The sequence below is a fragment of the Adiantum capillus-veneris genome, chromosome 8 (genome assembly GCF_014529385.1).
Source record: "Adiantum capillus-veneris isolate H3 chromosome 8, ASM1452938v2, whole genome shotgun sequence".
NCBI lineage: Eukaryota > Viridiplantae > Streptophyta > Polypodiopsida > Polypodiales > Pteridaceae > Adiantum > Adiantum capillus-veneris.
This window is the reverse complement of record NC_140938.1, coordinates 109,743,212-109,759,582: the sequence shown is the minus strand read 5'-3', so window position 1 is coordinate 109,759,582 and position 16,371 is coordinate 109,743,212. Positions and strand designations below refer to the sequence as shown.

Genomic DNA, 16,371 nt, shown 5'->3' with positions numbered 1-16,371 from the left:
AGACCTTATCATCATTTTGATTTTGAGAAGTGAAGAGAAAGAAGCAGCTTTCAGCCTCCACCTACATTGTGTGCTCTCTTGCTTATGTGTGCACGCGTCCTTGCAAGAGCTCTCTCTCTCTCTCTCTCTCTCTCTCTCTCTCTCTCTCTCTCTCTCTCTCTCTCTCTCTCTCTCTCTGTGCGCGATAAAAGTGAGGCTGTCCATATACAAGAAATGTGGAAAAACCCCTAAAAGAAATACAATGACATCATGGGGAAAAATCCCATAACAAACCACAGGGTACATCTTGGGGTAAAATTACTCTAATCAGGTAGTGAAATGTAGCTATCTGGATAGTGATCAAGCCTACACAAATCTACCCAAAGCTCTGTCCACCTCTGGCGATGTAGAGAAAACCACAAAGTCTAGTGCTGTGTATCTGACTGATATAAAACATCCGCTGTAAAGACCTCCTGTAGCAGCTCTCTCTCTCTCTCTCTCTCTCTCTTTTTTTTGAGGAAAGACAAGTCTGTATCACTGAGAACTGTGGGTTCTTGAGGATGCTTGGGTGAGCATGTCCTTAAATCAAAACATATTTACAAGGACTCCAAGATCAAGGTGGTTTGTAGGAGCCATAAGACTATGAACCAGGGCGGTGGAGAATAATGCCAAGTAATAGGGCCTCTGAAACTGTAAGGAACGTAGTGGTGTGTACCTATCCTATGAGGCTCGAGTGATACATCTAAACTGATAAAGGGGCAGCACAGATGGGAACGCTTTTGTGGTCATTCCATCTATTACTGATGCTTGTTTCTATATTGTGCTTGTATCATTGCATCTAGTGCATTTGGTTCATTATAATAAGATATGTTTCTCGATATTTAAGAAGAAATGTCGTGTTGAGCTTTGGTAGGTTATTTGTTCTGTAATTTGAGTGAATTTCAGGCAGCCCATTATGGGCTTCGTCTGTCAATTTCGTCACACGGTAAGCTTTGACCAGAGCAATGTTGTGTGTCTTTATTTCCAGGAACCTAACAATGAACTTTTCAAAAAGGCTATTGAGATGTCAGGAAAGGTATGCAACAAGGCAATGTCATTTTAATAAACTGAACTCTTAATTTTGACTTTGTAGATGACGCTTTCTTATTTTAGGCACCAGAGTTGCACCGAGACCTTCATAAACAGTTGAGCCAACAGGTTTCAACTGGCTCTAGCTCTGGACGCTCAGCAGCACCCAAGGCAAGTGAGATCTAAATCCCCCCCCCTCAAAAAAAAAAAAACCCTTCTCTCTCTATCATTCTGTGTGTGTGTGTGAGAGAGAGAGAGAATATGCACATACATGTGAATTTCAATATGCGCACGCGTACGCACATAGACACACATGTAAATATATATTTAACTGGAGTGACAAGTGGTATTTTTCTAGTTAATTAATGTACACATGTGTGTATCATTCCATAGCGCGCACGTGTGTGTGCGTGTGAATATGTACACGTGTATTAATATGCACACACAGATGCACATATGTGTAAATATAATTAATAGGAGAGATTTTTCTAGTTAATTGGTGTGACAAATGGTATTGCTTTCCAGGGATCACAAAAGAAAGGTAGCAGTGATCTCAAATATGATGTCTTAGGTTGGATTATTCTCGCATTTGGCTTGTCCTTGTGGATGAAAATTGGACTGCCAAGTCCGCCTCCAAGCTAAGTTGCCAGGTGACAGGGCATGGCATAATGTACTACACCTCAGAGAATCCAAGGTTTGTATATTCATAGTTTTGCGGAGCAAGATGCACTACAGTTTCTCAAAGCTTTGATCCATTGATGTGATGTAATAATTAGCCTTTGATTTTGGCGTAAATTCAGAGTGTACCGTGTTCGAGCCTCGTAAGTGGTTCTCTGAATCTTTTCCCTCTATCCTGACCTCTTTAGAGTAGGATTTTAATGAAAACGTGTTGGATGGAAATCTTCAGGTGGAATTTTTTAAAGCCGATTTTCCCCCTCGGCCTGCCTTAGAATGAATTAAAAGGAAAAAAAAACAGAAAGCAGCAAAGTTTTTGTTTCTTAAAGCCTTCACTTTTTGTGAGCTTTTATGAGCATTAATATTTCTGGGCAAAATTCTGCTGCATAATCGTGTGGTGTTACGTTAATCAAGAATGTAGGTTTTAATGTCTTCAGTATATGTCAGATGCATTTGGCCTGTTATGGTTGTAATGAGTCTTTTATGGATCCATTCTAAAGAAACATTGGTCAATGTACCAGGTGAAACGTATTACATACAGCACTCCGAGACTCCGGGCCATGAAGGTGTCCCAATTTCTCTCGATGTGATAATTGGTTGTCATGGCTGCCTTGCTCTGATTATCTCATGCCATACACAAATTTTATTGCAAATTCTGTGAATATCATGATGGCAAGGGGTCCCTCTTGTGGGCTGTCATTTGTAGTACCTATTCATGCTTGGCTCCTATGTTACCAATTAGAGTGATTAGTGTATAAATATTTATAGCTCCATTTTGGGTAATGAAACTATTCCTGTAAAACATTGAATCCCCTTCCCTTCTTGAGCTAGTTGATTATATTTTATGTGTATTTCTCTCTCATAAACAATTCCCTCTTGAATAAAGGTCTCATTTTAACACTTGTCGGTTAGATCTTCTAGGTCTCTTGGGATTGTTCGTATGATCTCTCTCTCTCTCTCTCTCTCTCTTCTCTCTCTCTCTCTCTCTCTCTCACACACACACACACACACACACACACGGTCTTGTGTTTTAAGGCTTGTCAAAGAGATTTCTGAGGTCTCTTGAGATGTGCCTTTGACATTTAAAATTTTCATCTTCTCTCTCATGGACTTGCAATAGCAAGATATTGTACAAAAGAAAACTTAAATGTCCACATTTCTTTCCGGGACCTTAATTTAGCTGATTGGAACATGCATCTCCCTTGCATATTTCTCATTTTGGGACCATAGCTCATGTCCTATGGTTTTGAAAATTTGTCAATCCTATAACTTTGTTCTTTGCAATATGTTTAGTGCTTTTTGACCTTGCAATCCTAATTACACGATGCTTCTTTACTATTAACATTGGCCTCTTTTGCATTCAAGCAGCCCAGACCCATCGCGATGTTGATTTGAAAGGCGGTGGACCTATATGGTCAGTGGCAATTGTGTGGTGCAGCAGTTTTTTTGTTATTGTTATATATCGGGATAAAAATTACCAAAAATGTTATTACTATGGGGAAACTGATATATTTCCTTTCTCGGACATCCTTTAGCTTGAAGGTAACTATGCTATCAATAACAAAGTAGCTCCTACATTAGGTAATGATAATAGCCTCCCTCATTCTTTGTGAGCGCAAATTGCTCCGAGGAGAAATCTTTTGTAACAATATGGTAATAATTGTCACTTGTATGCACCTTTTGACAAGTTGGAAACGCTCTTCCTCGAGCACCTTTCAAATGAATAGATACTTGGAATTGATGTATGTTCATTTGAACATTGAACTCCTTATGCCAATTGTATAGTGCAATGTCGATTGGAACCTTTTGTAATGCCAAAGTCTTTTGCTTCTTGAGCCTACACTTTTCTAGCTTATGGGGCTCCAATATACTAGGCTTCTATGTGGACATAAGTATGGATTGCTATAACCAAGAAATATATGAGTTGTATCACCAAGGAATGTAAAGACAGACTCATCCAGGTCTTTTGTTGTCACATTCCTTGCATGTTTGCTTCTAGACATTACAACGGGAAAGATGGTAGCCAAGCTTCTTTTGCTACCAAATCTACTACAATACATGAAAAGCATGCAATGGATTAATGTATAAATATATGACTTTTATGAGTAGCAAATTGTTGCTTATTGGTTGAATATGCTCATTGATCTTCGATGTAGTAAGCCATGCCTATTTTTTATCATTTGCTCAAAGATCAAGATTCATGATTTAGCCAAAGCAGTGCCATTACTTGTTTAAAAATTTTGCTCAAATGTCATTGCATGTTACTTTGCCTTAAAGTTTGAAAGATTTTCATACCGCTAGAAGTAAACACCTATTGGTGGTTTCAAGGTTGAAATTGTTTCAAGCACTCTCCTCTAGGAAATTACCAAGAAGAATCTTGATTGAATTTGGAGGGAAAATTTTCTATTTGTTCAAGAAGGGTTATTTGAGGTAGAAAATAGAAGCAAGTTTGAAGGTCAAAAGTACAATGATGTTACCATTTTGGCAAGAAAGGCAATCTAAGAAAAAGTTGTTTCAAATTTGAAACATATACTAGATGTATGCATTGTGAATGTAGGCCATTTTTATAACCTAGTGATTAATTGTTTTTTTGTAGGATTGTTGGTAGACCATTCGAGTATATAAAAAAGGAGATTTTTCTCCACCTTCTAATTTCTCTATTGTAATAAGAAGTGCAATTTTCTTAGATATTGCAATATGGCAAGATATTGCAATAAGGGAGCTAGAGGCTAAAGAAATTCTTGATGTTATGTTTAACAAAGGCAAGATGAATAACAAGCATGCACCTACTATTGAAATACATCAGGAAAACGTTTTTAATGAAACAGAGTTGAGAGAGTGCCTTATGTATAAAATGTTGCCTAACAGGTATAATGATTGTAATAATATAGATGTAGTGTTTAAGGTTTACAAACATTTCACATCCTTGAGAAATGTTTTGGGTTTTGTGTCATCCCTAACTCTTTCAAGTTTGATCAATGCATTCTTCTTGATCACTTGTTTTACGATCCAGTCATCTCTAAACAAAATAAGAAGGTAATAATTTTGCTTTTTCTTGGCTCATACAATTTGCATTAGAAGAGGATTGCTTTCAAAATCAAACCTTTTCAAAAAACTATCTGTAGGTATCGAACTCGTGGTGTTTGCTTTGAGCAATCCAAATCCTTTTTCACTCTGTAAACCTTATCTTTTGAACGGGGAAATTCAAGCCTTAGTGGGTAAGCTACATATACCTCCTCCCTAAGATTAGTGGGAGGGAGGATATAAGGCAGAATAAGAAGATTTCTTGTAGATATAGTAGAAATAAGTGAAAAGGATCATGTAGACACCACTAAGGAGGTAATTCTAGCTTATAAGATTGATCGTTAGTTTTGCAAATTTTCATATTTTCATCATCTTGCGACAAGTGAAGTTCAAGAGAGGACGTGTTGGCTAGATAGCTCATCTAGAGAAAAACCACCACTTTACATTGGATGTCAATAATCAATGCTTCCTGGCCCAATGCCCTATCCGTATCGCATATATCATGCCATTAATGAACTCCAAGAAAACACATCCCTAAAAAAGGAACAATCTCTATAATTCTCACTCATGAAAATTTCTTGCACAATTCCACATCCCTTCAAAATTCAAACATAGGTGAATGCGTTTGGAGAGGGGCCCTCAATTTTTACCAGGTGAAAATAACCTAGAGAATCTTTGTGCAGCCAAAGCTACATGTCCTCCAAATAGTGACACATAAGAGACGACATCTTGAATGAAAATATAATCTAAAGAAAAGTTGTAACTATGTAATCTTCAACTAGTGCTTCTTGACCTTGCAAACAAATGCTCCTATTGAGCAGCATCTTGTATCAATGATTTAAAAAAGAACCACATGCAAAATAGGGTTCACATCATAAAATAATTGCCCTAGAACGTCTTTATACTACTCATGTTAGACATACCATGGAATTTGGCGCAATCCAAGAGACAACATCTCGAACCAAAATCCCAACTAGAGAAACCTTTACTTTGCACACAGTGTAAACAACCCATTGCTTCCTAGATTTTCCCCTATAGAAGATATCTTGCAATTAGTTACAAACATTTTGAAAGGTTGTGAAGTAGGCCACATGAAAGGGTACAGTTCAACACCTCTATATGTAGTGAGTTCACAACATCCATATTTCTTGGTCATAGTATACAGATGAGTGGCCATGCATTGCGCGGTTGATTGAGCCCTTAAACATCAATTAACAACAAGACAAAGAAGGTAACAACAAGAGCAACAGACCAAGCAACTACAATAACAAGAGGCTGCAATTGACCACGTGGTTGCAAAGGCTATAGACATTTGATGCATTTAAGCCAGCACCATAGTGAAAGGGAACCATAAAATCCAATAGTTAGTCTAGTAACATATGCAAATCAAGCTTTCTTGATTCTAAAATTATCATCATAAACTTTGGATCTTATTATAAAGGGAACAATGGTAGAAAGGAGAGAAAATTTATGTTAAGCAAGCACCCATCCACATAGACACAATTTTTAGTGTAGATCACCCATACTAATAAACTATGGTGATGGCCTCATTAATGGTAGATCGAATGAGTTGGTCTTCTTTGCTACAACTTGCAACCAGAAAGATGTCACCGTAGGATCTATGGTGGGTGCAATAGTGCGGAATTCATAGTCTGTGTTTTTGTATCAAACTAGATACATATACACAAAACAACATAACATTCAAAAGACAACCACCAAGTCAACACTAAATCCAGTCAATATCTAAGTTTTAGTGTCTACAATAGAGTATAATAGAACCAAATCATTCAATGTTTGTATGAAAAAACCAATAAATCAACAGAACCAGTAACCCAAACCAAGAACAAGCATCCTCCTTTTCAGATTTTCAGAACACAAGCCACAGCCTTGCGAATGTAACCTATGAGAATGAGTAATACCATAAGATATCATCTGAACCATGGGGTTAATGAATGCCAGACCTAATTTAAGAAAAATGCCAATATATAATAGCTTACAAACCAATACATATCAAAAAGTATCAAGTCGCAACTACTGCTCAGAAATTCATTAAACACCAGTAACCCCCAAGAGCGTGAACCATGCTAGTAGGTCTTAGCAAATCATACCAAGGATACAGAACATCAATCTTCCTGAGGCCGTCCAAATAAAGTAAGCAAGTAGAAGGCCAACACATATTTAGGTCATGGCAAGCCCCCCATCACAAGTCTTATTATTAGACAAGTTCTTCCTAGATTTTAAGTAAAAACACTATACCCCAAGTAATGCACACATTTAGCAGTTACCAATATTAGCAATAAGAAAGGTCAGTAGAACAAAACACCATTCAACGTGCAGTCTAGCACCCAAAAGGGTAAAAAAAACCTTACTTTAGTATCAATGTTCTAAGGAAAAACCAAGCCCTAGCATACTCCAAGTCTCCACATAATAAGTGAGCCATAAGAATTCTACCAAGAATTTCACTGTGCATTATCCATCTTTTAATAATTTTCATTCTGTTGTATGGATATATGAACTGTTTATTACCCAGGCTAAAAACCAAAAGGCACATATGAGGAGAACCAGTGTGTTTAGAAAATCTGGCAGAGCCCTTTTTAGTTCAAGTCAGATAATCATTTAAGAAGTAACCCTTCTAGCCCAAGCTAATGATCATGAATCCAACCTTATCTCATTTCATCATTCACAAGAGTATCAAGAAAATATATTTAGTCAGATCAATCGAACCAGCTGCCAGTACCCACCCGATCATATATCCTAAGCACAAAAAATTCCAAAAGCACCATAAAAACTCAGTAGCACATTGGTTTAAACAACTGCGAACCAAGAACTAAGTGTTTCTTAATATTGAATTAGGTTTTAGACGTCAACCTATAAGAATAAGCATTCGCCACACAATCTATGTGGAAAATAGAGTGGTAAAGTTGAATGTCTCTGAACATAATCACCATACCTTCAAATTACTCAAACTATCTCTCTTTCCCTCTCTCTTTCTTTTTGTTTAAAGCAAGACAAAAAGTTTAAGTAACCAAAGTTTAAGTGAGGGGTTGAATCCCTCACCTTGAAATTGAAAGGGGAAATAGGAAAATTCACCATCCTTGTGCTTCCATAGCTAGTGATTAGGTCAAAGGAGTAAACCCTCTGCTTGAGTAAATTCACCTGTAAGAATATTTCGGGCAGGATACCAGGCAATAAGTGCTACCAACCAAAGGATCTGCGACAAAATCTATTGCTATGTACTTACTACATGAGAGTGGGTGCAAAATCCATCAAGGCAAAGACTATATTAGACCAGCACCATGTATGCAGTATTGAGCCATGCACTAGAAGCAAAGCTTAATTGTATAATGCAAGAGGACATCCCATAGAAGATAAGAGCAAGGGAGACAAGGCTATTTTTATTATGAAAACAGTCCAGAATGACGATAGTAAAGCATCAGAGGCCATAAAAATTTACTTTTCATATTGGTGTTAGAAGTCCATCGTAGAGGGGAAGGTGGGTATTAAAGTTGTGATGCTCCTGTAGTGTAGGGAAAGAAGGGTGATAGATAGGTTGTAAAGCCTCACTGTGAGGGAGGGGCAAATTAAACTAAGTGGCAGGGCCAGTAGAGATTCCCCAATCACATTATAAATGAAGTGAAAAGGGATCCCTATTAATGTAGTGATATTTTTAATAAGGGGCTAATCCCATTGGCCAAGCAACCCTTAGGGGTTAGAGTGTGAAGCAAGACGACCTGGTTAAGAGGGCAAAAATCTTAAAGCTTTAAAATAATGATCAAAGCATTTCAAAGCCACTCCATCTAGAGGTAGAAAGTGTCAGGTAGAGACTTATGGTAATCACCGACCATTACATCCAAAGAGGAGATTACAAGGCAAGGGATTATGGTGAACATCCCAAGACATTACATTAATCACCTTCATCATGCATATCATGATCCAGAATCGATCATTGAGGAAGTGCAAAGTAACTACCCAAAGTAATCATCCATCTTACAATAAATCTATCAACTACATAGTGTCTGTATCTAGATGTATCAATCACAGGAAGATGAAGTGACCGACTGTGTGTGTGTGTGTGTGTGTGTGTGTGTGTGTGTGTGTGTGTGTGTGTGTGTGTGTGTGTGTGTGTGTCCACCCTTACCCAAGCACCATACTCAATGTTAAGGCAATAGGCCAATTGAGTATGGGCCTACTGCCTCATCAAGTCGATAAGAGTAAAATAGTCAAGAATGAAGCTTAGCGGAGATGTGCCACATCAAAGTGCCTCTGAAGAAAGTAAAGCTGGTCCTATCAACACAATTTTTGATAATGTCTTCAAGGAAGGCTGTACTCTAGTAGGAGTTTTAAGGCTTTGACAGCCATTAGAAAAAAGTGTGGCTGTCATTCGTAGTCTTTAGAGGATGTTTTCCATGATTTTTGCTCAAGATCACGGAAAAACCTCATATGTGCAGTCTGTTTAAAAGTAGCATGTTTCTGAAAGCATTAGAATTAATTTAATTAAACATGGGTGAGTAAACTTGAATTAACTTGAACCTAAAGCTAGTTGAGCAAAAAGAATGCAATAGTGTTAGCAGGAACCCATTCTATAGTTAAGGAAAGACCACCTAACACCTACCAACCTAACTAGGAATTATAGATAGTGGATCAGTCAAAGCCTATAGACAAAGAATAATCTAAATCTAGTGTCCTAATACACCCAGCTGTTTCGAAGGGCCTTGTGTTTAGGATGTGTGTGTTGCTGTATCAGATTGGATACATATACACAAAAGAACATAACGGTCAAAAGGAAACTAGCTTTACATAACTGGACAAAGATTTGTATAAAATTGGCTCAATCTTTGATTCATTTATGTACAACATAATAAGAATGAGGCATCATAATAATGACTTTATACAAAAGTAGTAGAGTTGTTGAGGTCATCCCGATTGAATCATTAGGGATCTTTAGAGTCACACTGCAGCACACTAAACCTTTTTAAGTCAAGATAGAATTCTCACGTGCATCCATATAGTCAAGACAATAAATTTGTTAGACTTGGCTACATATGGTAGGCTTCAAAGAACCCATCCATTGTTATCCATGTCAAACATTCAAGGTCTGACACAATTTGTCAGTAAAAGATTTTGATGTCCCAAGTTATACTCACAGAGTAGAGTCCCTTTGATCATCTCTATTATTGTATTGCTTCATGTAAATTACTTTTATATTATCATTTTTGAAAGCCAATGTATAGTTTACAACTTAGGTTCTCCAATGAGTTAAAGCCAATCAAGTAGTATTAAGTCAATAAATAGTCAACAACTCAAGAGTGCCAAAGCCTTCACATAAAGTCAATATTTTGTAAGTCATTTAGTATGAGAGCAACCTACCCTAGCCAAGAAATCTTGGAAGAAGATCCTATTAGATCAAGTACTCAAGCGCTGGTAAAAGAAGTTTATGCCAAAAATTCATATGCCAGCACACATCAATGCCAGTGACAACCATAAAAAAGAAATCATATTTTATTAAGAGTTGTAGTCAAAAGATCAAATAGATTAGTATCCAATTAATAGATAGAAGCTAGTCCTTCTAGGGATTTAAGCTAGTCAATCCAATTCGGGGATGAATCTTCCCAAGTTATGTCCAACACATCAGATTGCTGCCAACCACCAAGTCATCACTAAATCCAAGCAGTATCTAAGTTTTAGTGTCAGCAAAATAATATACTAGTACCAAATCATTCACTGTTTGTATGAAAAAACTAGTAAATCAATAGAACTAATAACCCAAACCAAGAACAAGCATCCTCCTTTTCATATTTTCTAAACAAGCCACAGCTCGATGACTGTAACCTACCAGAATGAGTAATACCATAAGATATCATCTGAACCATTGGGTTAATAATGTCGTACCTAGTTTAAGAAAAAAGCCAGTATATACTAGCTTACAAACCTATACATATTAGCAAGTATCAAGCCGTGACTACTACTCAAAATTCACTAAACACCTGTAACCACTTGAGAGGGTAAACCATGCTAGTAGGTCTCAACAATTCATACCAAGGCTAGAGAACATCAATCTTCCCGAGGCCATCCAAATAAAGTAGGAAAGTAGAAGGTTAGCACATATGTAGGTCATGGAAATCCCCCCAATACACGAATTAGTATTAGAGAATTTCTCCCTCGATTTTCAATAAAAATACTACACCCCAAGAATGCACACATTTAGCAGCTACCAATGCCAGCAATAAGCAATGTAGTAAAACAAAACACTATTCAGGTCTGCATTCCAGCACCCAAAAGTGTTTTAAAAAACCTCAATTTAGTATCAGTGTTCTAAGGAAAGAACCAAGCCCTAGAATAGTCCAAGTCTCCACATAATGAGTGAGTAGTAATAATTTTACCAAGACTTTCATTGTACACTATCCATCTTTTAATAATTTCTGTTCTGATTTATTAATATAACACATGTTTATCACCCAAGCTAAAAACCAAAAAGCACATATGAGGAGAACCAATGTGTTTAGACGATATGGCAAAGCCCTTTTGCGTTCAAGCCAGATAGTCAGTTAGGGAGTAAGACTCCAGGGTAATGACCATGAATCCACCCTTATCTCATTTCATCATTCATAGGACTATCAAGTAAAGACATTCAATAAAATCAATCAAACCAGCTAGTTAAAGTACCCACCCAATCATATAACTTGGGCCAGAAAAAATCCAAAAGCACCAAGCCAGGTTCTCAAAATGCAAGCCTAAAATTTCAACAAGTAAGAGTCGATTTTGACAATCTTCTGGTAGGGTTTAGTTAAATCAAAACATTATCAACTACAGCATTTGAATTGAGTATCATTTATCAATGGATGATGCCATTCTGATTATCTTTTCACAACAATAAATCCAAGCATAGCTTGGTGAAAGTATGAAGTACATGTAATATGAAAGAAAACCATACCAAGCATCATAAAGGCACAAAAATCTGATGGATTTCAAGGCCCAATAAACATATTAAACATTAAGCTACATTGTTTGTATTATCCCATATGAATTTATAGTTGTAGAACCAAGGATTATATATGCCTTTTTAATCCCCAACCAACCCCATTAGTGAGGTCCACTCCCGGTTAATAACCAAAAGGAATGCCAACCAACTCTTGATAGGTTTAGGCAATAGTTCAGGTTACCAATACGACAAAAAAGCCTTATCGTCACATGGGGTAAACGTATCAAGGTGAGTTGAGAGAGACCGGCTAAATATTTCCACATTCAAAAAATGAAGGAGACCCAAAGTAAATTTTGCGAAGTGCTACTGGTTAACAATATATAATCATTTTACATTACCACCAGATGCTACCACCAGATTTCTAATGCAATTAGGGTGCGTCTTGAAACATCAACTAGATGAAAAACTCCAGCAAAAAAAGGAACTAGTACATCCTTTTGACAGTCCAAAAAAGTAAGCCCGCAAAGTAGTATCAAAGAGAGATCAAAGATGGGATTGTTTATATCCAGAGTCAGTTTGGCCCTTACCCGCGGAGCACCAATTTTCTCAACCAAATCCATATCGAGGTAGTGTTCCTAACAGCCTATATGCGAGGCCTATCAGATCAGCAATTATAGCAAAATCCAAAACCAATTAACATAGAGGTAATGTTTAGAATAATCACTGGCATAGTATAACAACAAATCTACACCCATAGTTTAGGCCTTTCCAATGTGGTACCAACACATCTATACCAAATACTAAGCTATGCCAAAGATATTGCAGTAGAATATATGAGATAATCGTTCATTTACATCATCAAAACCGTAAATCTCACAGCGCTCTTCAGAGGATTACAACTAAAAAATTATCAAACTAAAATATGCAAGTTATCACAAAAGTTAGAGATTAAAATTGATATTGTATCTCAATATTTTTTCAAACATAGTAGTCATCAGATTTACATCATTCCAAAATCTTTTAATAAATTAACAATGCTGCAACCATTCATGGAAAAATGAAGAAAAGAAACAAGTTATATATGTTTTGATAAACAACACTAGTACAACACCAACTTGAGCAATCGTGTTTAGCTCAGTAAGCTCCATAATGTAACACTTTAGGATAGGAAACTCAATAATACCCAATCCACACAAACAGAAGTGATCGGTAAAAATATAAGCATTCACATCACACACCAACACAAGGCTAAGTGATTTCCATATTGTAGATAGCCAGGCACTAAACATACCACAACTCTTTTTCATTGAATGCAATAGAAAAACAATTTCAAGGTTGAGAGAGAGAGAGAGAGAGAGAGAGAGAGAGAGAGAGAGTTTTGAAAGAGAAAAGAGAGAAATGTAGACTCAAAGTGAACTAAAACTGCATTAACTGAACTCTTGAATTGAAGAAGCACAAAACTCTTATATAGGCCTACAAAGGCTGACCTCATGGGTGACATCAGCCTAGATACATCACATACTGTGTCGTCAATCCTAGGTGGAAAGTAGCACATGCTACCACATGGGTTACACACCCTTCATGCAAAAATGCGTCCTAGTAGACTAGAGTAGGTTCTTACAAAGGAGCACAAGCATGGGACAAAGCCCCACCCCAACAACCCTTCCTTTGGTGTTTGGACCACACTAAAGACATAATTCAATATCCACTTAGGATGACAATACATTATCCACTAAGGATGACAACATCCACACATGATGACACTATCCACAAAGGATAACATTATCCACACAAGATGACATTATCCACATAGGATGACAAAACCTTCCCTTAAACTAGAGAAGGTACAAATATTTAAAATTTATTGCCACCTTTGTCTTCTTCCTCTTGTTTGTCTTTAACTCCTTCACAATATTTGTTTGCATATCCTCCCCTCAAACCAATGCCCATTCTGTCTCTTGATGCAAAACCATGATTTATTTGATGCTTCATAAAGACATGCAACAACATGCTAGATGTGATTTGAAACCTAAGATAAAAACCAATGATGACAACGGTTTTCCGGATCAACTTGTTGTATGCTTGGTATTACCCCAAGGGACCAAGTGTCTTGTTTAAAGCCTTCTTGAATTCAAATTTTCTTTGAGGCTTTGTGAATCCTCTCTAATGACTTCAAAGGGTTTTGATATTGGCCTCAGGAAGAAAAACTTCTTGATTTGTGAGAGCGAGATGTGCACACTATGTGCATGATGAGCCCCTTAGAAGGGCTTAATAAAACCAATTTATTAAAAAAAAATCTCATGTATTGACGAGTTGTCAGCACCCAAGCTGCTCGATATGGACTTGAATGCTCTAGCATTTATGCCTCAAAATAGCATTGCCAATTCTCAAGATGCTCTCACTAATGAAAAATGGGGCGATGGTGGTGCCTACTAGCACAATGCAACAATGGATGACACCTTTTGATGGAAAGTGGCTGCAGTGCCAAGGGATTGGCATCTTCTTTGTCCTAGATTAGCAGGAGGACTCTCAAATCTCAAGCAAACCTTCCCGAGCAATCACAAAACTGAGCAACATTAGAAAGAGCACCTCATGCTAAAGAGAAACAAAAAGGGGTTGTAGATTTATAAGAATACAATTCAGGGATCTTGAAAGTGCTAAATTTATGTGCTTATGGGGAGTCTTGAAGTCTTTTTAGCAAGCACAAGAGATCGTAAGCAATCAAAACTATTCTTTTTTGTCACTTACATAACAAATACTGGATGAACATATTTTGGCCTAGCATTATATATAGAATTGAACACATATGACATCATTTGGGTGTTTTTAATTAATAAATATGCAATTTAATATCAATTGTGTCAACTATACCACACCAAGGGATGCTTTTCTTAAGGCAATACAACAATCGCCCAAAAATTTGCTTTCTTGGCACATCTTCTTATGTTCGTAGAAAGGTATACTTCATATCAACTCATCTAGTCTATAAATATAAAGAGGCCAAAATGAGCTACCTAGCATAACTCTATTTCATGAAAATCCTATTACAATACACTACATTACTTTTTCATATTCACCCATGTACCTCCTAGTGCTTGAACCATCAGGATGCTTTGTCAAAGTAGCCTCATGGATAAACTCATGTGCCTTTTTAGCCTCGTCGGATAGATCTTTGAGGCCTCTCAGGATTGTCTCTACAATGTTTAAAATTTTGTTGATTCTTCTTCATCTCCTTCTTCTTTCTCATGAATGGTTAAATTTATTTCCTACCACACCTTGATCATCTTGCACTTGTATACACTAACCTTCTCTTCACACTTACAAAGAGATTACCCTCGTCGGGTAAAAAAAGTCTTGAATTACTCACCACATCATGCATATTCATATCATTTCTATAGCATAAAATATCATGATTCTACTTATCTTACTCATATCACTTATGCTCATCTCAATTTGATGAGGGATTACTCTTAATTATCAAGAAATATGCTCATAAAAAGGAATAAAACAATAAAATTTGATAAAGCGAAATAGAATTGTGTAATTGCACTTAGCTTTGGTACATAGTCGTAGACATCCGTATTTCTGAAACATGAATCATGCATCTCGCTCAGATACCGAGCCTTGGATGTCTATGATTGTTTGTTTCCAAGATTGTAGCCATGGCTCTGATACCATGGCACAAACAGGAGCATGTGGTGGCTACAAAATTTAGAAATAACATGTGATGAGTGATAAAAACAATAGATCTACCTGGCAAATTGCATGTGCACACAATTAAGAGCGGTTATGATCTTTGTGTGTGTGTGTGTGTGTGTGTGTGTGTGTTTGAGAGAGAGAGGGAGAGAGAGAGAACGAGAGAGAGAGAGAGAGAGCACAAGAGCAAGTCCTAGAGGAGAGTGCTACATATGCATGGAGAAGAAGAAGAGAAGAGGAACACAGAGCATGGGGTGCAATCTTCCCCCATCATAAGTGTCACAAGACGGGCACCACGTGCCTATAGAAAAGAACAGACTGAACAAACTTTTAGCACTTCAATAACAGCTGAACTGAAAGAGAGAGAGCACGACAGGCGACACGGAGTGGCAAAATTCCACCCCAGAGAGTATTGGCCACAAATCTTGGTGCTCCTTTTGGTATATCTTTATATTGCATCAACATAGTACAAGCAGGTACTCCAGACTTTGTACCTTCTCTAGGAAGCATGCCAGAGAATGAGCCAATGGGGGAAAGGCCCTAGGCCCCAAAGCAGTTTACATGAAAAGCCTTCAAACTCAAAAGCTTTTGGTCCAAAATCAAAGCCAAAAAGTTACCAACGTAATTCACAAAATTCCGTACAACTGCCACGTCAGCACTGTCAGCGCGTTTTGCAAAAATTTGCCATGTCATCACCCAGCAAAAAATTCAGAGCATCCGTACAGCTTCCAAGTTATCATTTTTTGCACAAGTTTTGATGTGTGTGTGTGTGTGGGGGGGTCCTGCTTTATTTTAATTCCTTTATGTCACTCGGGCCCCATCGGACGGGGTCCCCATAAGTTGGTAGGACTTCTTCTTATGTTACTTGTTCTTTTTAGGATTTAGACCCCTCGCCCGGGATCTGCAAGTTGGCTCCATTCCCCCCCTCTTGAAGAAAGTAATCGTCCACGATTACAACATATCTGCAAAACAACTCAAGTTAGCTCAAAAATTTTCGAGGGTCATTCCGA

General features: G+C 37.4%; 1 protein-coding gene across 2 annotated transcripts in view; it reads left to right on the top strand.

Annotated features, from left to right (window-relative positions):
- The window catches only part of LOC147452756 (mitochondrial import receptor subunit TOM20-like), an 81,203-nt gene extending 78,613 nt beyond the window's left edge, over window positions 1–2,590 (top strand). The window contains exons 4-7 of one of the 2 annotated variants that reach the window (XR_015188924.1): window positions 1,007–1,054; window positions 1,132–1,218; window positions 1,573–1,741; window positions 2,244–2,590. Coding sequence is in view for 1 of the 2 variants with exons in the window: in XM_086518355.1 (XP_086374481.1) it covers window positions 1,007–1,054; window positions 1,132–1,218; window positions 1,573–1,689 (252 nt within the window). In the remaining variant the exon portion in view is untranslated. Of the gene's footprint in view, window positions 1–1,006; window positions 1,055–1,131; window positions 1,219–1,572; window positions 2,051–2,243 lie in introns of those variants that run through there. The other variant, XM_086518355.1, reaches the window with a different exon arrangement.
- Window positions 2,591–16,371: the final 13,781 nt, after the last annotated feature.